The sequence below is a fragment of the Eptatretus burgeri genome, chromosome 12 (genome assembly GCF_056783735.1).
Source record: "Eptatretus burgeri isolate ZD-2024b chromosome 12, Ebu_testis_v1, whole genome shotgun sequence".
NCBI lineage: Eukaryota > Metazoa > Chordata > Myxini > Myxiniformes > Myxinidae > Eptatretus > Eptatretus burgeri.
This window is the reverse complement of record NC_140972.1, coordinates 76,245,695-76,271,259: the sequence shown is the minus strand read 5'-3', so window position 1 is coordinate 76,271,259 and position 25,565 is coordinate 76,245,695. Positions and strand designations below refer to the sequence as shown.

Sequence of the window (25,565 nt, the reverse complement as noted above, 5' to 3'; positions counted from 1 at the left end):
CCAGGGTAGATGGTTTCGAGCCGGGTCGAGATTTGAAGCCAGTCGAGACAGCTCAGGGGCAAGTGCACATCCTGCCAGCCTACTCACCTGATGCAGCGTTCAAGTGTACCAACAACAATTTGGATTTTAAAAATACTATTAAATTGATCTAAGGCTATCATAGTCTCACAGGGTGTTGCACTTACCTTTGAGTTATCTCATCCGGGTTCAATTCCCGACCTGACTACAAATTGAACCGATTGTTGCTTCGTTGGCAGGAAGTTGCATCAAAAGTGCACTAGCCCTCGGACAGACCTTAATCTGGGTGTCCTGTCTGCTAGCATTATTTGCTGGATGTAAAAGACCCCGTGGTGTCTTTCAACAAGTGTAGGCAAGTCATCGCCAACACTCTGAAGTGTCATTTGGACTTGATCCTGGCACACACAATGACTCAGGGGTTCAGGAGATATTAAAAAGCCAGCAGTTTATAAAGTTTGCATTTTATTCCAAAAGGAGAACATTCGTTAGGTTGGCTGGCCTTATGGTTAATGGAATGTCTCAGCGTGTGTACACAAATTATTTCTGATTGTTTTACAATTTACATCAAAGTTAAAGTATGTCTTTCAGCTTGATGGAATGAAATAGCATTTCCTGCATATTTAAACCACCAAAATTGACTTGGAAGACTGCAAAGCAGGAAATGGATAAACATGCATAATTCCTGAACTAATTCCCACAAAGAAAACTTTACAAAAGCAGAAAATGGGTAAACAATAAACATGTTTCATTATTGAAGAACTAATTCCCATCCAAATCAAAAATAACCAGGGTGATAATTTTGATAAAATGACCACGTACATTACTCAGCATTATGAGTACAGCATGTGAAGATCCTTTCTTAAAAACTCCATCTGCATCTGTAGCTCCCAATCCTCAGAAAAAACACGGGCCTAAACTGCATCCTGAACAAAAAGAGTGATCATTTGGAGACACGTCCGCTGAAGCCTCAAATCCGTGTTTTCCACGTTCCGAGTGGTCGTCCGATGACGTCAGTTCAACGCGTAGTTGAATTGGTTCATGAACTTGTCATGGTTCTTGCGATCAAGAAGGGTCAAAGCATCAGAGACCCTCTGCATGGAGCTCCTGTGGATGGAAGGGACATCATGGATTAGTTTGAACGATAAGAATACATATGTAGATATAATTACTTCCCAACCCTCTTCCTTGCAGGTAATACTGTATTTTCTTTCGCTCCTCTTTTCCTGTTCATTCATTCCCTTGCTCATTGTTGCCCCATTGCCAGGTAATACCCTCCGTCACTTTGCTCTTCCATGAGCCTCGACTGTGTAGTTGATAAATAAACAAACTCACCAAAGGCTGGACTCATCTGACGGTAAGAAGTTCAGCGAGGACATCTCTAACAGCTCCACGTGGAGAACATTACCCCCAGGCTACTTCTTAAAGCATGAGTGCCCCCTTCACCCCGACCAGCATCGATTTTCCTTATCACGACCCTTAAATTTGGCTGCCATTATTCTGCCGTGCGCCATCATATGAGATAGGCAAGCAGTGAAGCAGGTGGGATGCAAGCACACCATCTCTCTAACACCGTGCAGCACAAGCCGTGGAACTGGAGTTTTCATTCTGGGAATCCACGTAGAACACAATCTTCTTCTTCTTTAAAAGCCACAATTATTTCCATGTTCTTGTAGGATTTGCCAGGGAAGGTTTTTCGCCAATGTCTTTCACAAACCAACTGGCCAGGCCTAACGCTCAACAAAGTAGTTATGCTGGGAATTTAGAATTTGTTCTGGATGCTGGCGATAACCCGCCTATTCTTCATGAAGAATACCGTGGAATCTTTCACATCCATTAATCAATGCCGGAACACGGGATGCCCAGTTTAACGTCCATCCAAGGGATGGCACACACATTGATGAATCAACCTGCCTGTGAAATACCGGCGTGACAGTTTATAGATAGCTGGGTCAGGATTCAAACCCAGGCGAGATAGCTTAGAGGCGAGTGTGCAAACCTCCAGCCATCCTGGCAGCTCCTGCATCGGAGACAATAAACACTCCTAACTCTACAAACCAAACCTCAACAAAAACTCGCACAACATGAGGTAATGGTGAATGAATAAATAATAATAAAAAAAAACTTTGTATGTGGTGCCGATAGAAAGTCCTCCTTTCAAAATTATCACTTTTTGTTGCCTTATTAGCCTGGAATTAATTTGCATTCAATCAGACTTTATCCACATCATAACCCACAACTTCTAAGTGAAAAACAAATTCGACAAATTTCAGAAAATTAATTTAAAATACAAAACTAGAATATCTTGGGTGGATAAGTGTCCACCCCCCTTATAATAACAATTGTAAATTAGCTCAGGTGTAACCAATCACCTTCAAAATCACACACCAAGTTAATTGGCCTCCACCTGTGTTAAATTGCCACGATTCTGAATATTTCAGAACAAAATCAGCTGTTCCTGTAGGTTTCCTCTGCTGGGAAGTGCATTTCACAGCAATGACTCAACCATGAGCACCAAGGAACATGCAAAAGACCTCTGGGATAAAGTTGTGGAAAGGCACAGATCAGGGGATGGGTATAAAATATTTCAAAGGCCTTGACTATCCCTTGGAGCACAGTAAAGACAATCATTAAGAAGCAGAAGGCATATTATGTTACCACCAAGACCCTGCCTCGATGAGGTCGTCCCTCTAAACTGAATGACCAAGCAAGGAGGAGAGTGATCAGAGGGGCCACCAAGAGGCCAATGGCAACTTTGAAAGAGCTGCAGGCCTTTATGGCAAAGACTGGTCACTTTGTGCATGTGACAACAATATCCCAAGAACTTCACAAGTCTGGCCTGCACAGTAGGGTGGCAAGAAGGAAGTCATTACTCAAAAAGCCCACCTTGAGTCCTGTTTGAGGAATGCAAAAGAAAATACTCCAGATTCTAAAGCTGTTTTTGTTTTGTTTTGGCAAAGTTTTGTGATTTGACAAAATCAAGATGGAACTTTTTGGCCCAAGTGCAAAACGTTACATTTGGTGCAAACCCAACACAGCATATCACCCAAAGAACACCATCCCTACTGTGAAGCATGGTGGTGGCAGCATCATGTTATGGGGATGTTTCTCTTCAGCAGGGACTGGGGCACTTGCCAGGATAGAAGGTAAAATGAATGGAGTAAAATATAGAAAACCCCAGAGGAAAACCTGCTGCCCTCTGCAAGAAAGCTGAAATTGGGATGGAAGTTCACCTTTCAGCATGACAACTCAAAGCACACAGCCAAAGCTACACTGTAGTGGCAAAGGAACAAAAAGATAAATGTCCTTGAGTGGCCCAGTCAGAGCCCAAACCTAAGTCCAATCGACAATCTGTGGCATGAGTTGAAGTTTGCAGTCCAACTTTTCCCAAGCAACTTGACTGAGCTTGAATAGTTTTGTACAGAAGAATGGGCAAATATTACCCAATCAAGGTGTGCAAAGTTGGTAGAGACCTATCCCAACAGACTCACAGTTGTAATTGCTGTAGAAGGTGCTTCCACCAACTATTAACTCAGGGGGTGGACACTTATCCAACCAAGATATTCTCGTTTTGTATTTTTAATTAATTTTCTGAAATTTGTAGAATTTGTTTTTCACTTGGAAGTTGTGCGTTATGATATGTAAATAAAGGTGGAAAAATTCTGATTAAATGCAAACATATTCCAGGCTATAAGGCAACAGAAGGTGAAAATTTTGAAAGTGGGTGTAGACTTTGAAAAGGCACTGTATGTAAAAGCAACCATGAACACAAAAATCTCTCAAGTTATTCTATTACATCTGAGCATTTAACCCGTTAATATGTGCGGAGGAAAAAGGTCTACAAAAAATCACAGAAAAGCAAAACGAAACTACCACATGACATCACATATAAAAACAGGTACGCTCACAAGTGAACACCAAGACAGCACCGTGTGTGGTGCAAATACACCCAGAAAGGTTCGATGAGCGGTGCAAAAAAAAAAAAAAAAAAAGAACTGGAGATTACACGAGGGTAGTCATACACTACGTGTCCTTGATCGTGAGGAAAATTGCTCCATGAGATGCTCAGGGTGTCTACTGTCAACGTTTAATTGCTGATAAGCTGACGAGCAATCAGAATGTTCAACTTGCTCCCTTTCTGGCCAAATGTCGCAGCTCGTCAAAAGGACTATGAAGAAAGAGTCGACACGTACGGTCCATGGTGTTGGTCTGGGATAAAGGTGTGCAGCACACTACATAGGTCTTGGTGAAGGCTGCGACAGTGGAACAGGAGACCACGTCATTGGAAAGTAATTATAGGTTGGGAACAGCAAGGTCAAATGAAATTACAATGGCCGCGGGCGGGGACAATTGAACAGCACTGGAAGTAAAGATAGCAAAGACATAAGATGTGAATTTTTCCAAGGACAGAAATGGTCACATTGAAAGGCCGCGAGGAATCGATTTCTCAAATCCCCGAAAGGAAAGAGGCAAGCGTGGAGGGCCTGCGGGCTAGCGCTGATAAACTACTGGTAAGAGCTTCTTGGGAGCACCTTCAGGGTGGTGGCTCATCAGAGGGAGAAAACTTCACAGAGGCCTTGTGGGGGGACGGGTCTTTGGCTCCGATGTCAAAACGATGATGTAATAAATATACACAAAGCTGATATATATCCCTGACAGATTTTAACCCCAAAGCAGATCTCAATTAGGGACATCCAATGTGATCCAGGATGTCTATCTTGGGAAGGATGCATGATGAGGAGGAGAAGGTGGAGGAGGTAAACTCAGATTGTTAATCGCAAGAATTCTCCAGAGCAGACGATGGAGCTGGTGTCCAACACACCCAGCCTTTACGGTCCACAAAAACAGAATGGGGTGCATGAATTTTTATCTTCAAGATCCACATGCCACCGTAGAAAGATGAAATGATGAAGAATCTGAACATACAATGAATGCTAACTTCGATAAACTTTTATTCCCAAAGTGACTAACTTATAGGGAGTAAAGCAAATAAAGCGGCTTTTTTAAGTTACTCGTATTTGGAATGCACCTGCTGGGTTTTTTTTTTTTTTGTTCAACAAATTAGTACGAGTTGGCAGGATGGCCGAGAGGTATGCACACTCTCCTGTCTTGCCTGGATTTGAATCCCAACCAAGCGATAAACTGGCAACCTGGTGTTTCACAGGCAGGGCGATTCATCAATGTGTATGCTATCCCTCAGATGAAAGTTAGACTGGGCATCCTGTCTGCCGGCATTAGTTGGTGGACATTAAACATCCCACAGATCATTAAAGATCTCCGTTGCGAAGAGGTGAGCTATCGCTGTTACCATGAACAAATGCCAAATTCCTGCACTAACCTTGTTCAAACGTCAGGCATGGCCAGCCGGTTTGTGAAAGACTTGGGTCAAGTTTCTCCCAGCCAACCCACCAACGTGGCGATAACTGCGGTGGTTGAAGAAGAAGGTTCAACAAATTAGTATCGAGACGTGTCAAGGAACGAGTGGCCCGGGTCCTCCGGCACCCATGCAGAGTTCCAGTTAATCTGTAAACGTTCGAGTTTGCCGGTTAAAAATATCTGCACCACTGTAGAGCCTTCTGTACAGAGTCCAAACGGCTAAGAAACAAATGCGGGTAATGGAAACTCCTCTGCCATGGCCTGCTCGGCCTTTCGTGCAAATTGGCGGCGCGACGATGGGAGACTGCTCCCTCTCCGCCCCACCCCCCCCTCCCCACGCTCCCCCGTTAGCGGTTCCGTGTGTGCCCGGTGCCCATCTGATAAGGGTAATGACAGTCACAGGCGGTTCAATAACCGCTGCAGGCTGCACGCTTCCCGATCAATGGCTTCTCCCTCCTTGTGAACGCGTGGGTCTTTGCCTCCTTGCTAACCCCTTCACTCAGCCTGATGCACACTTCTGCCTCCATACTACACCCCATTACTCTTCTTAACACAGCTTCACGGAGAAGGCCGTGTTCCGCGCTACTCCATAAAGCCTGCGCTCCTCCGTGACCCTCCAGCGTGCTCCAGCAGCTGATGAGCGTGAAGTGCCACGGACGTGCACCTGTCCGTGCGAGTGAACGCGAGTGCACCAGGCTCAGTACGAATGTTTCACTGATAGCGACCAAAATATAAAAATCTAAATTTGAAGGGACAGTGGTTTACTGAAGTTCGTACTATAGTGACGTCAGTGCACAGGCAGGGTGAAAGTGGATAAGAAATACAAATGTACACTTGCTCACAGAACAATGTTGGATAAACTAAAACTTATTTACCACATAATTTTGTGTGATGTCAAATCATACGACTGTCGCTGGCACCGATTACAAGATGGTCAGTTTGTTGGATAATTTTCAGAAATCAATACACATTTTGGCTCGACTTTAAATTTTACACCATATTTGAAATATTGTCGATTTGAGCTGGACCAAACCACCGACTAAAATAGCCTGTAGACATAGCTTGAGCTGAGGTGGAGAACACTTCGTCACAACATCATCAAGTGCAGACAGGGAAGTTGTGATCATGTGGACTATGGTGGGGGGAAGGCAGAGATCACGAATCTCTAATGGCCAATCGTTTTGTTGCTGTAACAAAGGATGGGTTAAAACAGATTTGCCAAAAGGATTCGTATTTAAGAAAGCCTTACTTTAATTTTGTGCTCATTACCTGTTTGCAAGTTGAGAGAAAGGAGAACTTCAAAATAAGGAAACTCACAAACTTTACCCACAAAATGCACATTGCACAACTACAACAGCATTCGGTAGAGCGCATACCTCCACCAGGCTGAACAGTTTACATTTTGTGTCCCACCGATAGGCTGGATCTGCATCCGGACCTTAAACAAAATATAATCGGCTTGTTCTTGTCACCTACCCAATTCATCCACCAACTTTTGTCATAACTCGTCCACAATTTTTTGAAATAACATGCTATATATCGTTTTTGGCCCTATCTCTCTCATATCTGGATCTGGATCCAGATTCGGATCTTCACCAAAAGCATGCATTGCTGTCCTTGGCCGGTCACTGACATACACAAAAAATTTCAGAACGATTGCTTTAAAGCTGTGGCCAAAAATCATGTCACAAACAGACAGACAGGCAGACAAATGCAACAGACCAACATACTTGTTGAAAAAATCTTTTCGCCAAGTCACAAGCAGGAATGAAAACATAACCTCCATCCATCTTCAGTGACGGAGGTAACAAGATTATCATCTGGTTGTCTCCTGTTTTACTCTTATTATTTTTCCTTTTTACTCCCATTTATAAACATATTCCCATCACCCGATTCTGAAGTGACCAGGAAGCAGGAAGGGGGGGGGGCTATCGTAATCGTTCTGTATGGAGGGGCAGAATATCCCAAGTCAGTGTGTGTGTGTGTGTGTGTGTGTGTGTGTGTGTGTGTGTGTGTGTGTGTGTGTGTGTGTGTGTGTGTGTGTGTGTGTGTGTGTGTGTGTGTGTATCAACTTTAATATGCAGGGTAGTGGACAAAAAAATGGAAACACCAATGTAAAGTCACTTAATAGGGTGTTGAGCTACCACATATAGCCAGTATGGCCTGCATGCGCCATGGCCACCAGCATCTGGAATTCTGCAGGAGAAATGCGGAACCATTCTTTCACGAGAAAGTCAATCAACTCACACCTGTTTGATGGAGGTGGAAAAGGGTGTCTCAAGCGTTGTTCCAGAATATCTCATAAATGCTCGAGTGGGTTCAGATATGGTGAGTGGATTCAGATCTGGTGAGTGAGAAGGCCGTGAAGTATGGACAACATCAGTGTCATACTCATCAAACCATTGGGTGACCACACATGCTCAGTGGATTATTGGGGGGTCTCCTCTTGCAGCCAAGCTAGCCATAATTATAGGCAACCAGGTCTGTGCAGCATTTTTATACATGACCCAAAGCACCCGAATCAGGACCCCGACATTCGCGGGGGATACGTTCTGGGAAAACCCCATTTCAAAACCCCTGTGGGAGCATTGTTTCAATGAAATGGGGGGATAGGTTCCGGGGATTTCCCGACACGCAAAAAATCCACGAATGTCGGGGTAAAATTCACAATGGGGTAAAATCCGTGTGTGCGGGGGAAAAAAATCCACGAGTATAGGGAAAAAATCCACGAGTGTAGGGGAAAAATCAGCGAGTGTGGGGGAAAAATCCGCAAGTGTTTTGTCATTGTTACAATTGAGACAAGGGGGATAATGTTATTGGTTCGTGGCGATTCCTGGTTCAAAGTGGAAAGTTTTTAAAGTTTAAAATGTTATCGACCACGAATGCACGATTGCAGTTTCATTAAAGATGCTTACAAATTTTAAAAAAAGATGACAACACCAGGTACCGTTTCAAATTTATTGAAGAATGCATTTTAAAGTCTCTTAACCATACCGTACCATACTGCAAACAAAAAAAAACATCATGTACCATTTCCATTTTTTATTAAACAAACAGCACACGAAAGTTTGCAAAATGCTGAAGATGATGATGATTATGATGATGATTATGATGAAGATGAAGACGAGGTGCGCCCGGTGTTATAAGTCTTGAAAATTGATATTACCCCCTGGTCAAGGGGCTGGATGAGAGATGTATTCGCCGGCAGGAACATGACCTCAACGTTTGGGTGAGCGCCATTCAGGTCCGTGGGCTGGCCAGGAGCATTGTCAAGCAGCAAGAGTACCTTGAACGAAAGGTTATTTACTGCCAGGTACCTCTCGACCTGAGGATCGAAACAGGTATGGATCCAGTCCATACAAAGTTCAGACGTCACCCACACCTTCCTCTTCGCCCTCCAGTACATGGGCAGCGCCTGCTTGTTTTTGTTGTTCAGCGCACACGGGTTCAGGGAATGGTAGAGCATCATGGGATTCACCATGAAGTGCCCTTCAGCATTTGCGCAGAGGAAAAGGGATACCCGGTCCTTTGCGGCCTTGAAGCCGTCTGCTTTGCTTTCACACTGTGAGATGAACATTCTGGTCGGCATTTTTTTTCCAAAACACGGTCGGCTCATCACCGTTAAAGTCCTGCTCTGGCAGATACCCCTTCTCCTCGATGAGGTTGGCGAGTTCTGCAGCGAATGCATGGGCTGCGTCGTGCTCGGCGGAGGCACACTCCCCGATGTGTTTGACGTTGCGCAAATTATATCGCACCTTGAAGCAGTGCAACCACCCCCTCAAGTCAGGTCAGGTATGGGAGCATGCGCCGGAGCAGCGGGTTGCTGTGTCCACTTTCCGCTAGTACTCCAGGGGCCTCCGGCTAGCCATCCCCTAGGCAGATGCCTGGCTCATCCCAATCGCCATCTCCATCTTGTTGAGATGCTGATCAACCTGCTGAAACCATGAGGCACGTGGTTAGCCCATTGGCTTCCTCCACTCACGAGGCTCCCTCGCTGAGAAAACCTGGTGAGCAGGATCAGCGTCAGGAAAACGAGCCACATGTCCCTACAGCCGCAGCTGAGGCTCACAGACTATGCAGGTAACAAATCTCATTTGAGTCTATCTCAGCAACTGCTCGTTGGACACAGTCCGACAGCGATAGCCAAGGATTCTCCGAAGAGACCTGGTACCAAAGGAATTAAGTCTCTGTCTCAGATTTCTCGTCAGAGTCCAAGTCTCACATCCGTAGAGCAAGACTGGAAGCACCAAGGACCTGAAGACTTGGACTTTCATCCTCCTGCACAGGTACCGATAGTACCACACCCCATGATCCAGTGAATCCATGACTCCCGAGGCCCGACCCAGACATCGATTGACCTCTGGCTCACAGGCAGCAGAGACATGAATATCACTACCAAGGTAAGTGACCTCAACATCCTCACCACAAACCGGTACAGACAAGATGTCATTGAAAGCCTGGATCTTAGTTTTGACCCAGAAAACCCATAATCCCAGCAGCTCCGACTCCTCATTCAGCAGCTTGAGGGCCCCCAAAAGGATATCCAGAGTTTCCGCAAAGACAATTGCATCATCTGCGAAATCAAGGTCAGAGATCTTGACATTCCCAAACGATGCACCGCAGCTTGATCTCTCCGACATCCTCCCCAGAATCCAGTCCATACAAGTGCTGAAAAGTGTGGGGGTCAGTACACAGCCCTGACAAACTCCAGTAACAACTTCAAATAAGTCGGAGATGGTATCACCACACCTCAGAGCACTTTCCATACCAGAGTATAGTTCAGACATCAGATTGATCAGTTTTCGTGGCACCACACGAAGACCAAGAATCCTCCAGAGGGCATCCTGATTGACTGTATCAAACGTTTTGCAGAGATAAACATTGGCTGCAAGCAGCCCCTGCCGAAACTCTTGTCTGCGTTCGGTGAGGACCCGAAGGGCAAGGACCTCTTTGGTGTAAAGGTCAATCATTGACCTCTTTGGTGTAAAGCCTGACTGTTCTGGGCGCTGGTGCTCAAGCAGATGTTGGCAAACCCCAACAAGAATTATCCGAGCAAGGACCTTGCCTGACACCGAGAGCAGCGTCACCACTCGGTAGTTGTTGCAGTCCTGGCGATCACCCTTCCCTTTCCAGAGAGGGACAACAAGGCCCCTCTTCCCGTCAGTAGGGATGACGCCTGGATCAATGTTCGCTGTAAACGGGCTCGAGGTGCTGCTTGTACCCGCTGTGTTCGTGTTTGCACCACCCACGCAAGAGAGATGGTCGTGCAGGAGCTTCGCCTTCTCCCGTATCAGTGGTCCACCTAAAAGCATACCCTTCTGAGTGTTATCCTCGATCCTTGGGAGCGATTGTTGAAGAATGAACGGAGTGAGAGGCAATTCACAGGTCAGAGCAACGGGATGAGAATGTTGGTGATCCAGGATGCAGCGAGTAGTCTGCGTATTGTTTGTGGGGGATTTTTACGAGTGATGCTGTATTCGGTAGCTGATAATACATGTGGTGAGTAATGCCATTGTATAATTAGTCCGTATGTAGCTAACCCAAAGACAAGTTTCACAGGATATGTCTTTCCAATCTGCAGGAAGATTATGCTGAGCGTTATGAAAATCTAACAGCTCAAATGGTGCTGTTTGTAGCAAGGTGGTGATTTACACTAAGATGCTCTGAATGTTTCCATTCTTTAACTCACAGGACATGACATATTTCCTATCTACAGGTAGATTATGCTGAGCGTTTTAAATATATTGTTACGGATTTGGAAGCCATTTGCACACAAACAGACAGCAATCCTTAAGCTTAGTTATTTCGATAAGTATGTGTTTGTAGTTAGGCTCCCGTCCCTATGTTTAATGGGTGATTAAGTGTATATGCGCTGTGAGTTATTTTCTAGTTAGTTTTAGACATCAATTCCCTTCACTTCTTCGCACCATCGACGCCATTGCCCATGTGCGTTCGACCACGGACGTGAGCGGAGGTTTCCTCACCTCAGAGCTCAGACTCCACCGAGGAAAGGAGGGGGTTCCTCCCTGTCCAATCACGGATGGCTAGCACATCACCCCACGAAACCCTGTCCAATCAGGGCAAAGATTACCTCAGGACGGACCGCTCCCACCTCACGTGAGGAATAAAGAATAGTGGGGGCGATCCGGCTGGCAAAAAGGAAGAAGCCTCGTCGTTTATTGTTTACTGTGTTTATTGTTTACTGTATTTATTGTAAATTGCATTTCTTTATTTGGATAACTCTGCTCTTTGTCACCCTCTCTCCATTATAAATGAACCCATGTTAAATGTACCAGCTCGTTGCCTGTCGTTTATACCATTGACCCAGCATGGTGCGGGCTTGAGAAATAGCGAGGCCGTCTGTGCCATAAGTGTTCATTTGGTCCGGCGTGGCTTTGGTAACTTACGCCGGATCCGAGTCGGTAACAGCGACTCGGTTCGGACAAAGTCTGCCGAGGGTGTGGCTTCCCCGGTAGTTAGACGGCATGGGTACTTAGGTAAATTGGAATTAGACAAGTGGACCCTACCTCACGCCGTCAAAATATTGGCGACCACGATCCTTTAAGGTTTAAGCGACCCGTCGACTCCTGAGTTATCCGGGGTGACGACCTTTCCATTCCGGTGTTCGGTGGGAGACGGCCCAACTGCTCCATCTTGCGGTCGACCTCACCACCGACCCCCAGCCCACAACAAATTGGTGTCAGGAGTGGGATCGGACCCCTCCACCTCCACAGAGAAATTCACAGGACTTGGATGTATGTGTGGAGCAAATCTCCCCCCCCCCCCGTTCCCTCCAAATGAAGAGTGTTTTAAATTGTTTTCAGGACGCACCATGGCGGTTCAAGACGAGCTGGCTCAGGTGGGTGTAGAAATAATGGTAAGGGAATCCATGGTCCAGGACGACACCCCAATGCAAGAAGACATTTCCCTGCAGCCAAACCCAGAGGTTGTAATGGGTGCGGGAGGGGCGGCGTGTGAGTGCCCCCTGCACCAAATTTCCCTCCTGATCCCTATCAGGTCCGCGCCCGACCGAGGCGAATCGGCTTCGTCAGGGTCGTTTGACATGAACCGGTTGGGGGAAATGTTCATGGAAATGAAGGAAAAAATGGACGCGAATGCGTGCAATGCGCAAAGAATGCAAAACGAAATGAATGCGAATGCACAACACGTGGAAAACAAAATGGATGAGATGAAGTATGATATGCAAACACTGAGGGGAGATATGCGAACACAGCAAGGGGAAATGCAGAGCATGGGGTTAAATCTGCAGGCGGGCATAAGAGGCATACTGGCGGCACCACGTGCAGGCCCGTCGCTAGGGGGGGGAATTTGGGTGCAATGCCCCCCATGGCACATCTGGTGCCTCCCCCCACTTGTACGCCACCCATTTATGCCCTGTTGCACCTTGTGAACAACTTAGTGTTTAAGGACGAGCGCCCACTGTGAACTTGCTGTTTAAGAGTTCACCTGTGTGAACTAAAACCCTTATTCCAGGTGTTCAACGTGGTGAATAATAAGGCCTTCTTGGATAAACTGTTCTTTAATTATATCCTTCTTTGAATAACAGTCAAGAGATAAGTGTGCGCTTCCCAGCGCATCTCCAAAAGCAATTGGCAAGACAATACAGTCCAAGACCACAAGATAAAAGATAATAACACAAGCATCAATGCCAGCAGCCAAGACCTCGTGTCGAATGTCGATGTTGTGGGCGGTTTTATATATATATATATATATATATATATATATATATATATATATATATATATATATATATATATATATATATATATATATATATATATATATATATCGTGGATCATTTAGTTTTAAGGAATAGCCAATCAGCGTATTCGATATGGAGACCCTATTGAGCAGGTTACCTGATTGGTTGTAAGTTAGGTATAAATGTAATATAGTCATAATATGATAATATGATTAAGGAAAAGACATAAATTTACATTATTAAAGATGAAGTGCACGTGCACCACGTGACCTTCACAACCCGTCAACCCTCCATCTTACAAAAGTAATTTTATAATAAAAATTAAAAATATGTGTGTTTGCAATCGTGCTTACATTTGAAATTATGCAGATAAAACCTGTTTTTGATGCATGCATCATTTATTAAATAAAACCGTCAACCGTCAAATCTCGCGAGTCGCGAGATTCGTGACGCGAGTCACGAGGGACGAATCACAGAGCACGAGCTTGCAGCAGGAGAAAAAGACGTGGATGATGCATATACGAAAATGGCTCAGAAAAGGAAAAAATGCAAGCGACGAAAATGAAGAAGATGATGAAAGACATGTTGTGGGAGGAGTTGGAGGAGGAGGAGGAGGAGGAGGAGGAGGAGGAGGAGGAGGAGGAGGAGGAGGAAAAGACGATCATGACGATGAAATACCGACAGAAGCTGGCCAGCCTGGCCAAGCCAGCAACGTCAGCCCTGCGGCTGGGCCCCAGCGCAGGCAGCCGAGTTGCCACGCTCGGCGGCGGCCTCGGGATCGGGTGTGACTGTCAAGCCGCTTCCCGATGATCTTGGAAGTGAGAGACCGAATCAAGTTGTTCTACAGCGGTACCCTGGCCATCTGTTGCAGGACAAGAGTCGCTCGTTTGTGTCCTCGTGGTACCAGACTAATGAATGGCTGGAATACAGTGTGCAGACAGATGCAGCATTCTGCTATCCATGTAGAAGTTTAACACTGCACGTGACTTAGTGGACTCTACTTTCACAATGCGAGGCTACCGGAATTGGAAACATGCCGTTGAGAAAGGCAGGGGGTTTCACAAACACGCAACTTCAAAGGAACATTTAACTTGTGTTTTTGAGGTGGAAGGAGAATGAGAGGCGCATCGATTGTGGTAAGGAGATTTCCACACTCCTCAATGCTGACCAGCTAAATAGAAACCGGAACTATGTGTCTGCTCTTATAGATGTTGTGGGATTTCTTGCCGAAAATCAGATACCTTTTAGTGGGAGCCTTGATAATTTTGAAGATATGTCAGACGGGCACAGTGGGCTCTTCCTCTCGCTTTTAAACGACACACTCAAAAAAGACACCGAGCTCGCCGAAATAATAAAGCATATCCCACAAAACGCAAGCTATACTAATCCGGAAATGCAGAATGAACTGATCTGCACATTGAGTAATGTTGTGACGGATGCCATCGTGGAAGAAGTAGGCACATCGTGGTTTACCATCAAGGTGGATGGGACGAGGGACCCCACTGAATGTGAGAACATATCAATCATCATTCGCTTTGTATCAGCATCAAATGAAGCAACAGAGCGTCTACTCACAATAGCTACAGCCGACGCTGGAGATGCAAAAACATTGACAGACCTAATAATTGCAGAGCTGACAAAAACAGGACTTGACACGTCAAAAATATTAAGTCAGGTGTACGACGGGGCTTCGGTAATGGCTGGGAAGCACGGTGGGGTGCAAAAGTTGTTGCAAGAGATATTGGAAAGAGAAATCCCCTATGTGCACTGCTTAAATCACCAACTCCATCTGGTCGTTATCCACGCACTGGCAGCAGAGAAAGCTGTCACTGATTTCCTCGAGGTTTGTTGTTGCCTGTACAAATTCTTCAGAAAGCCCACTGTTGCTGCACAGTATAAAGGTGAGGGTTAAAACGACTTCTTGATCAAAGGTGGACGGGACATTTAGCCACCGTGTCTGTGATCATAGGATCTTTTAAGGATATCACATCCTTATTGTCGGAGATTGATGCAGAGCGCGCCTATGGTGCAGAGATGAGGATGGAGGCTATTGGGCTTTTGCGGGAAGTCTCTGGGCCTGCCTTCATGTTCATTGCTATCTTTGTACAAAAACTGCTGATGTTGTTAGATGGCCCTAACAGACTCTTGCAGGCAGAGGACATGGACAAAACAACGACAATGACAAGACGGAACTGCAGAGGGTTTTTTACAGCACAATTGACACTGTGCTTGGCGAGATCGCTCAGCGCTTCAGTGAGTGCAACACACAACTCGCCCGTTCACTCGCTGCCTTGAATCCTGAAAATGGCACGTTTTTGGATCCCCACTTGCTCCAGCACATCATGACATTAACAAAGTCAACCATCAGTGAAACAGAGTGTGCGGTTGCAAAGCAGTTTATTCGCTCACAGACAGAAAAGCAGCCAAACGAGAGATGGACAACACAAAAACTCCTCTCAACATACCACAAAACGCTGGAAGCCATGCCAAGTGTAGTGACTGCTATGAGACTTGGACTAACATTTGGTGCGTCCACTGCCATGTGTGAAAACTCATTCTCAACATTGAGGAATGTCTTCACTGACCATCGACGGTCCATGCGCCATGCACGCAAGGCACAACTGGTACAGCTGGCCATCGAGAGAGACCTCACACGTAAATGCCTGAATGAATGGAAGGAGAAGGTCCTCAGAAGATTCCACACCGAGACACGTCGCCTGCAGCTCTTCTGACAGCGAGTACAGTGGTATAAAAACTATACGAGGAGTTCAGATTGTGTGTGTGACTGCTGGTGATGCGTGTGTGGTTATGGTTGCAGTGTGGTTGTGGTCAGCACCCGCCGTGGTCGGCTGCTTTGTACTTCTGATGTTTAAGTTAAATGTTGTGTTTGGTGCTTTGCATATCCCATATCTAGTGCTTTGTGCATAACCTTACCTCTGTGTAATTGACTGCTTTAAATGCAGACCTTGTGGTATCTTCAGGCTGGTCGTATTTGCTGTTGATAGTTTAACGTGATGACCGCAGGTCATAGCCTACTGTATCTTATTTCAAAGTGCACTGATTCTGGTGCCAACCTCCCCCGTTTAGTCATTGTATCTCTGGTATATTAATTTTCTAATGCCAATTCTTCACAACACCTTGTATAAGTGCACCTGAATTGGTGCTAATTGTCTAATCATTGAATATTTGCATTGTGAATGTGCCAGTTTGTTGCGGCTCTCCTGCATTCGAATAATTTTCGGCCAAAAACATCGGAAAATATTAAATCTAGCTGAGATCAATTTGGTTAGTATGCGACGGCAACCTCAGTATAGATGTGTCAATGCTGCATGAATACAATAGTATACCAGGTTATCAAAAATATTAAATATAATAATTGTGCCCCCCCCATCCAGTTCATATGCCCCCCTTAATACTGAGCCCTGGCTACGGGCCTGACCACGTGGCAGAACGACCGAGCCAACAGGGAGTGCAAAATGTGTCCGGCCCGTGATGGAGATGGGCGAGGTCGGGATGACGAGAGATGCCACCATAATTAAGGGGGAAACTGGTGAATTCGGACAGGGGGTGACGGAGAAATTATCAGAGATGGAAAACCAGGAGTCAGAAATAATAAAAGAGACAAAGGAGAGAACAACAGAGACAGAAACCCAGGAATTAAAAGAAATAGAAGAGACACAGGAGATAGAACGGGTAAAAGACGAAATACAGGATATTAAAGAGCACGCATACATAGGATTAATAAGTGACAATGGGGTTGAACTCGTGGAATGTCTCGTGACCCGGTTCGAGCATCAGGTTAACCTCCCTCAGGAACAGAGGGAGATGGTAAGCAGAAACAGAGGGAGATGGTACAACCTCGAAGCAGATCGCGACCAGATGGGTCAGGTGGAACCGTACTAGGTTGAGTGAGTGAATGATGCGAACGGGTCCATGCAGAATTTGGGGGGGGGGGTAGAGACCCCAGGACCCCTTGAATTAACACGAATCCCTGATGTAATTGTCCCGGAGTGCGTGTCGAGGTGTGCGAATGGTGTGAGTGTCATGGCATGCGCGAGTGCATGTGGGGAAATGGCACACGGTCCGATCCAGATGGGAGACGGGAATGGCGAGCCTGGTAGGCCGCACAAAGTTATTTTGGAAACCGTGCCGGCTCCGCGTGACGCTGCGTGCGAGGTCCATTCCGTGTTTTGCGAACGGCCCAAGCGCACATGTTTGCGCGATCGGAAGTCGGCGCTGAAACGTCTCGTGCGTGGAACGAAACCGGCACGTGCACTGTTAAAAGGAAGGTTGTCTGAATTCGGAAAGCACAGGTCCCCATGCGATCGCGTGTGCGGGTCATCACGTGCTGCACGCCGCATGTTCTGTTCGCGGAACGCACGGAGCGAGTCCCTGGGACGACACGCTCAGGCGGGCCTGCACGGCAAGCCGCGCAGGTTCCGTGTGCGAGTGACGTCACCGGGGATCTCTCAGCACGAAAGCCAGGTGAGTGGCGCACAGCTCACATGGTGGATGGCTCGAGAGCGAACGCATGGTACGATCGACGGGGCGACGTTACGGTCCCATTTAATCGCCTGAACGGAGGGGACGTGCGTATCGTAAACCGCCGCCCTGGAGATGCAAGGTTCGTGGGCCTTGCCCAGAGTACACGCTCCCCGGCCAGGATGTGGTAAGCATCCTCGCCCGGGCAAAGGAGCATTAGTTAGTGGAGAGTTTAGCGTAGATAGACCGGCCTCATGGGGCATGAACAGTTCCTCATGGGGCCCGTGGAACAGTTAATGGGAATTTAGGTTAGATTTAGAAATGGATGGGAGACATGGACGGACATGGAATGTGTTGTGGGGACGTGGGAAGCTTAGCTTTAGAGTTAAATGGAACGTGCATTAAAATAAGGGATGACGAGAGGCACGAGCTGGCTAGGGGGATGTAGTTGTTAGAGTGTGGAGTGAATTGGAAAAAAAAAGTACGATGAGTGAATATGGGTCAGCGGGCCCAGGTGTGTGAGTGGAGTGAATGTGGAATGCATGGTGCGAATGAATGATTGGGGGGAGGAGTGAATCCCACCCAAGGGAACCCGGGGTGAGTGTAATGCTAGTTTGTGGGTTAGTTAAATTAACCAATCGGATGTCGTTTTATTGTTGGTGTTGAGTGGAGGCTCGAAACCTTTTTGAAGGGTGCAGGAGTCCATTGACCGGCTGGGAAAAGGTGAGTGGCTTGAAAGGTGAGTATTGAGTAGAGGGCCCCCCAGGCACCAGAGTAGTTGGCCAGAGTAGGCCATGGTCCAAGGGACCGAGTCGTGTAATGGGCACGGGCAGCCCGCGGAACAGGACCTGGAGCACCAAAATGCCATGTGGGCATCGACAGGGGCAATGCCAGGAAGGGCATCCCCCACGTTCATACGGAGTAGGTAGGTTCGGAGACAGCCTCAGTTGCCCGGGGGTGCCGTAGTTCGAGTTCGGCAGAGGGGAATCCCTGCCAAGTGAGCCACGCTGCCCAGCCACGAAATTGTGAAAGGGCACGAGAGAAAATTTGAGGGCCAGGCCCAAATTTATAAGGAACACCAACACAGTCGACGGGAATCATGGTTTCTCGAACCGATAGTTTAAAGGGACGGGCGTGTTGAAGGGCCCCGGGGATAGTTTAAAGTTTGGTAAAGGATAGGACAGAAACAAAATGTGTACCCCCTCGCACAATCCATCCCTTCGCTGCCCGTAGGCCGCTGGACTCATTTTGGGAAGATTGCTGAAATCTGTGGAGGTTATTGTGAGGCTCCATTGGGCCTAGAGACAGATCCACCTGTCTCTTCATTATTCCCCTCAATAAGGATCTTGAGGGTTGGGAGTAGGCAGGTCGGATAGGTTAGCCGGACAAAGATAGTAAGGGGGTTCGAGACAAGCTCTTATAAAATAAAAGCAAAAAGAAAAGAAAAAAAAAGGAGTCTAAATCTTGTTGTTTTGTTGCATACGAAGGGAGTGGGTCTGGACAAAGACAGGCAAAGGTGATAGGTTGGCGGGGAGGTGGGGGGGTAGACAGTAGGGTAGGTCCGAGCCCATTTCCGGACCGGCCGGCACCACCGCACTCCCTCCACAGCCTCACGGGACCGGACCAGAGGCCGGCTAGTTTTGAGTGCCAACCTGTGTTGTGCTGCAGCTGCTGGTCCGCATTTTCCATGCCTTCACTTGCCTGCCTTTGCCTTGACCCCATGCCTGCTCGCCCTTGTTGCATTGCCCCTGGGTCACCATCTCAATCATGTGCGCCAGGACCATCCCAGCAAGTGTTTTGCATTGATTCCAGCACCAATGACTTTTTCTCTTTTCCCACAGATAACAGGTCCTGGGCCATGGTTAGTGTAAATAGTTAAGGATGTAAAAAAAAAATTTAAACCCACCTGTGTGTCTGTCTAGCGCCGGCAATTTAGTTAAGTTGTCCGTGTGAGTCTGATAGTTTAGTTATGTAGCGCACTAGGTTATTTATTTTTGGGACACGTATAAAAATGTCGCACTCAGGGATCCGTAGCTAAAATGTACAAGGGGAAGAACCTACACCTGCATGGCACACAAAAATTTACGACTCGGGATGAGTCTATAGAAAGGGGGAGGGGGGGGTAGTTTTATGGATTTGGAAGCCTCTTGCACACAGACAGTTAGTAGCTCAGTTATCTCGATAAATATGTGTTTATAGTTAGGGTCCCGTCCTTCTGTCGAATGGGTGATTAAGTCCCGTAGTCCCTGTAGCTCAGTAATCTCGATAAATATGTGTTTATAGTTAGGGTCCCGTCCTTCTGTCAAATGGGTGATTAAGTGTATGTGCACTGCGAGTTATTTTTTCGTTCGTTTTATACATCAATTCCTTTCACTTCTTCACACCATTGACACCATTGCCCACGTGCGTTTGACCACGGACGTGAGCGGAGGTTTCCTCACCTCAGAGCTCCAACTCCGCCCAGGAAAGGAGGGGGTTCCCCCATGTCCAATCACGGATGGCCAGCATATCACCCCACGAAACCCTGTCCAATCAGGGCAAAGATTGCCACAGGACAGACCACTCCCACCTCACGTGAGGTCAGGTCAGGTATGGGAGCATGCGCCAGAGCAGCGCGTCGCTGCGTCCACTTTCCACCAGTACTCCAGGGGCCTCCGTATGGCCATCCACCAGGCAGATGCCTGGCCCATCCCCATCTTCTTGAGATGCCGAGGAATGTGAGATGCTCCTTGATTCACGTGAGGAATGAAGAATAGTGGGGGCGATCCAGCTGACAAAAAGGAAGAAGCCTCGTCGCCTTTTTTTGCCCTCGTTTTGTCTGCTGGGATCGTCTCGCTTTACCTGCTGGCGTTCTCCTCTTGCCCGCAAGTGTTTGTCTTGTCTCATTCGTTCTCGTGCTGGCTGGCGTTCGTTGCGTCATTCCCGATCCCTGGTGCATGGTGCGGCGACGAAGGTGTGACTTTGAGTCCCCCCCCCCCCACCCCGAACCAGCCCGTCTCAACCAGACCGCACGAGGCGGAAAAGTGCCCGACCGAACTCTTACCCTCAGCTCGCCTTCCCTCCTGAGCTGAAGGGTCAAATAAAGGCCAACCGGCCCCATTTCGTGTGTGTGTGTGTGTGTGTGTGTGTGTGTGTGTGTGTGTGTGTGTGTGTGTGTGTGTGTGTGTGTGTGTGTGTGTGTGTGTGTTTCGCCCGTCCTGTAAGTAGAGACTGTTAAGTGTCTGTGTTCATTGTAAATTGCATTTCTTTTATTCGGATAACTTTGCTCTTTGTCACCCTCTCCCCATTATAAATAAACCCCTGCCTGTTAAATGTAGCAGCTCGTTGCCTGTCGTTTCTACCATTGACCCAGCATGGTGCGGGCTTGAGAAATAGTGAGGCCGTCTGTGCCGTAAGTGTTCAATTGGTCCGGTGCGGCTTTGGTAACTTCCGCTCGGTTACGCCGGATCCGAGTCGGTAACAGCGACTCGGTTCGGACAAAGTCTGCCGAGGGTGTGGCTTCCCCGGTAGTTAGACGGCGTGGGTACTTAGGTAAAATGGAATTAGACAAGTGGACCCTACCTCACGCCATCAAAATATTGGTGACCACGGTCCTTTAAGCGACCCGTCGACTCTGGAGTTACTATCCAGTATTCGGTGCCCTTGCTGCGCTGCGCTGTGCACCTCGCCCCAAACCTCTAATTCCCCGTAATGTCTTCACCATTTGTACTGTGATTCCACGTAATGCCCCCACCCCCCCCACACCCCCTCCCCTCAAATCCTGTAACTCCCACAGGAAACCTCCCTTCCTTCACTTAAAACCACCCAATTGTTCCGCCATCTCACATTCTTTGCCATTGCATCTCCAAACCTCCACCTCCCACCCTCCCCCCTTTTCTTTCAACATCCGAAACCTTCACCCTTTCACCACCGAGTCACTTTCTATCGGACATCCCGCATAATCACGCTGTTAATTCCATATGAATAAACTCTTCAGCGTGTGCAAATGACCGACAAATTGGCAAAATGCCTTTCCTTTCTTCTACATAAAAACCCTTAATTTAACATACATATTACATGAACATTACAGAATCGCGCACTCACAGCACACACGTGGGAAGTATAGATTCTTCCGTGGTCAGTTGTTAATCTATACTAATAAATGATGCTCATTGGAGCACATGTCATGATTCCAATGAGCTACTTATGTTCCTCCAATGTTCCTTTTTTTAAATTCCAATGTTTACCTCAGAGATGTGCTGACAGTCAGCCTAAAATGATGGATGTTCGGTACAATTTGAAATTGTTGCATTGTTAAAAAAAACGCTTTTTGTGAATAATGCATACAATCACAAAATATACCCATTTTGGAACTTTTCATCTGTTATAAGTTGCAAGCCATGTCCATCACATCTTGGACAGACCATAATTTTTGTGCTACATTTCTTACCAATAAATAGTCATTATGTTTTTACCCCTGTTGGTTTGTCTGTCTACGTCTGAGCAGGATATCTCAAAAAGTTGTGGACAGATTCGGCTGAAACTTGGTGGACGGGTTGGGTTTGTGACAAGGACTAGTTGATTAAATTTTGGTGAAGATCCAGACACAAGAATGTATTTTTAAGTGATTCCTCATAATTGAGAGATCGGACCAAAAACAATATATAGCATAATAACTCAAAAAGTTGTGGATGGATTATGACAAAACTTTGTGGATGAGTAGGGTGGGTGACAAGAATAAGCCGATTCGATTTTGGTTCAGGTCCGGATGCACATCCGGCCTATCAGTGGGATACAAAACAAACTGTTCAGCCTGGCAGAGGTATTTGCTCGAGCAAGTGCTGTTCTCATTCAGCATCTGAAATATCAGAGTAATCAATTATTTTTAAGATGCAGATTTACTTCTTCAAGGAAAACCTCCATGTTTAATTGGTGTCCTTTTAACCGACGAAAGTCTTGAGTGTATATGAATGTAGCCTGGTTTCAATATTAACGTGTCAATCTTGGCCAACGTTACTCACTTGTTGGCTACTTTGGATGAGAGTAAAAGAAGGTGAAAGGGAGAGCAAGTGGTCCAGACCATACACTTTAAATTACTGTTTCCGAATGTCTTTATCCTATATGTTGTCATTTATGTACAAGTTCCTCTTTGAGACTTGGATGATGTCAACATTTTTTCATTGGTTATTTGATCACTGTTAAAAGTTTTTGTTAATATAACGTGAAGAGGGACTAAGAAAATGATAAATCATGCAGTGTTTGGCATTACTTGTCTCTCATTGTATCAAATGAATCATTGTAATTGAAAAAGCCAATGAATATTGTTTTTATTCCACTTTCTAGTGGTGACAAGGCTGAAGATACAAATTCTGATGTCAAACTTGAGGCAGAAACAAGCTATACTTAAGCTTATTTGGCAAAATGATATGCTTCGCTCTGACTTGCATGTAGAATTTCACTCGTGTCAGATATTGAAGCAATGGTTTTGGAGTTTGGGCATTATTCAAGATTAGTGTTTGTTGAAGAGGCCAATTGACTTGGAGTTGTTCATAGTTTATGCAGGATGAAAAGGTGTGACCTTTCTCAATAAAATAAAAAAGTGAGATTCTTGGAAAGAGCATTTCCATTTCTCCAAAAAATCTTGGGTTCAACTTCTTCTGCCATTTGAATCAGAGCCACTAAATCATCACCAATGGTCATGAAATAAACTCTACTTAACTAGTCCTTCCCCACAGATGTCTCCTGCTCTTCCTCTACTTTAATTGGATCATCTGATCATATGGTTGTGAAAGTCAACATCTTTCCGTCCATAATTTTATAGAGCTGCCTCAATGATGGTGAGTCTGGCAGTTCACTCAGGCAGATTGGCTGGGTCTGCAAGCAGACATCTCTCTTCAGGACTGGTTTCCCATTTCTACTGCCCATGATGTTAACTCAGCCTGGGAATTCTTCCACAGAAACATCTCTCTCATGCACAGTTTCAACCCATTTTGTCTTCAATCACACCCTTCTTCTTGCCAATAATACACTGAATCTTGTGGTGAGGCAGTTGCTGTGAAACAACTTGCTTTCTCTTCCTGGAAGGTAAATCCGAGGCAATATCTGTGCATTCCAAAAAGTTTGCAATAAGTGATACGCGTGTGTCCACTCTCAGGAGAGTCAGAAAACATCTGTCCAAACTCAAACTTGAACTTTAAAACTTGTCTCCCTCCTCTAAAGCCTGGTGGAATCTTGTTAAAGGGGCTGTCACACCTTGACGTTTTAGCCAGCGTATGGCAAGGTCTCAAAATGTATGTAAAACGCTGGCGTACGCTGAACGATTGATGTTTTTTTTAAGTTTTGGGCATATAATAACGTGTTGGACGTATGTATAACGTATTAGTAACGTACACAGAACGTTTCAATCACATATAGATAACTTATACCAACGAATGCTGAGCGTGTTGTCGGCATTCACAACCTATGCCCAACGATAGTCTAACTTATGCATAGCACGTGGCAGCATATCACCGACGATCACGTGGCGTAGGCTATTCATAGGCTGCGGCTCGACGATTCAAATCATAACCGCACCAGACATCGAAGTGTGAAGCCGCTGTCACACCTTGACGTTTTAGCCAGCGTATGCAGACGTATGAAAAATTTGCCGAACCAAACTGGCACATGTCGAATACGTTATGGGTAATAGACCATGTGGAGGTACTCGCTATTACCTTCAGAAAATGATTTTCGTTGTGCAGATCACCAATCTGGATGAAATTTGGCATATTTAAAGAATTTTAGATGCTGAGTCCAAATCCACTTGTTTCCACGTCGAGGATGTGACACAATTGGTCATTTTTGGCAATTAAAGATACACCGAACATTAAAGCACGATTTTGACACAGAAATGAAGAATCAAGGTGATACTGATATGTATGTCAAAGAAAACTTTTGTGAGGTCTTATAATGATACAATATGTTTATACAGAGCCATATTCACTGTTATTAAAGATGTTTATAATTAAAGGTCGTAAACCGAAGCAGTTGCATATTTTTACCGGCCGAAAACGTCTGGACCGACCAGACAGGCCTTCGAGTTGACCAAGGCAACTTTTTGCTTAAAAGGCAGCCACACTGGCTATTAAAGGTAGTTACATTGACTATTAAAGACAGTTACAGCACCTATTAAAGACAGTTACATTGGCTCTTACGGATTAAATCGAAGACAAAGACACTGCGTGACTCAGCCTGATGAAAAGTAGAACCGCCACAAGAAGATTACTGTCTTAGAACTCCAGTATTTCTTGCTCTGAGGCAGTTGCTGAACTCGGCTCTTGACTGCTGTTATTACAAAACTCAAGTCCACTATTACATGCCAACTAATCTGAATACTACTGTGCAGTAGATTACCACAGCAAAAGCATTGTGACACCCGCATTCACAGTTCGTCGTCGGAATCATCGTCATTTCTGCTTTCATCATCCATAAGTTCCATTTCTGCACGGGTCTGTTCATCGTTGTCGCAGTTTTGACACCCACAGCACTCTGCGCAGGACAGTCCTTTTGACTGGCAAGAATACTGGTTGGTCTCGCATTTCGTCTTCTTGCAATTACATTTCGTCGCCTCCAAAAGTTCCTTCGGCGCTAGTGGTTTTTTCAGCCAGTGAACAATCATTGCTCCGTTGCGTTCCATCCATCTGTGAAATGTAGGAGAAGGGGCTTCTATAAAACTCTGTCACGCGGTGGTGGATTGCAGACTGATAGTTCACTCTTTTGCAATGCAGCATCAGAGCGTCGCTTGTAGGCGGAAACTTCTGTTCTCCCAGCGACTGGCTGCAGAATAGCTTGGAGCGAGCCTCATCCACACTCTTCATGGTCGGCTGATTGTACATGGCGCAGACGAATTGTTCCAGGTCGTGAATGATATTTTGATCGAGCGTGAATTCTCGACCAATGCTCCCGAAACAGGTGATGAGATGGGGACCCTTCATCATCAAGTCAAATGGCC

General features: G+C 46.1%; 1 protein-coding gene across 7 annotated transcripts in view; it reads right to left on the bottom strand.

The window, feature by feature from the left end:
- Positions 1 to 463: 463 nt before the first annotated feature.
- Positions 464 to 25,565, bottom strand: part of UVSSA (UV stimulated scaffold protein A) — a 200,332-nt gene continuing 175,230 nt past the window's right edge. For 6 of the 7 annotated variants that reach the window (XM_085848588.1, XM_085848583.1, XM_085848586.1 and 3 more), the window contains one exon: positions 464 to 1,122. In XM_085848588.1, the coding sequence (XP_085704714.1) occupies positions 1,029 to 1,122 (94 nt within the window). In that variant the 3' untranslated portion in view covers positions 464 to 1,028. Of the gene's footprint in view, positions 1,123 to 5,353; positions 5,439 to 25,565 lie in introns of all 7 variants that reach the window. The other variant, XM_085848587.1, reaches the window with a different exon arrangement.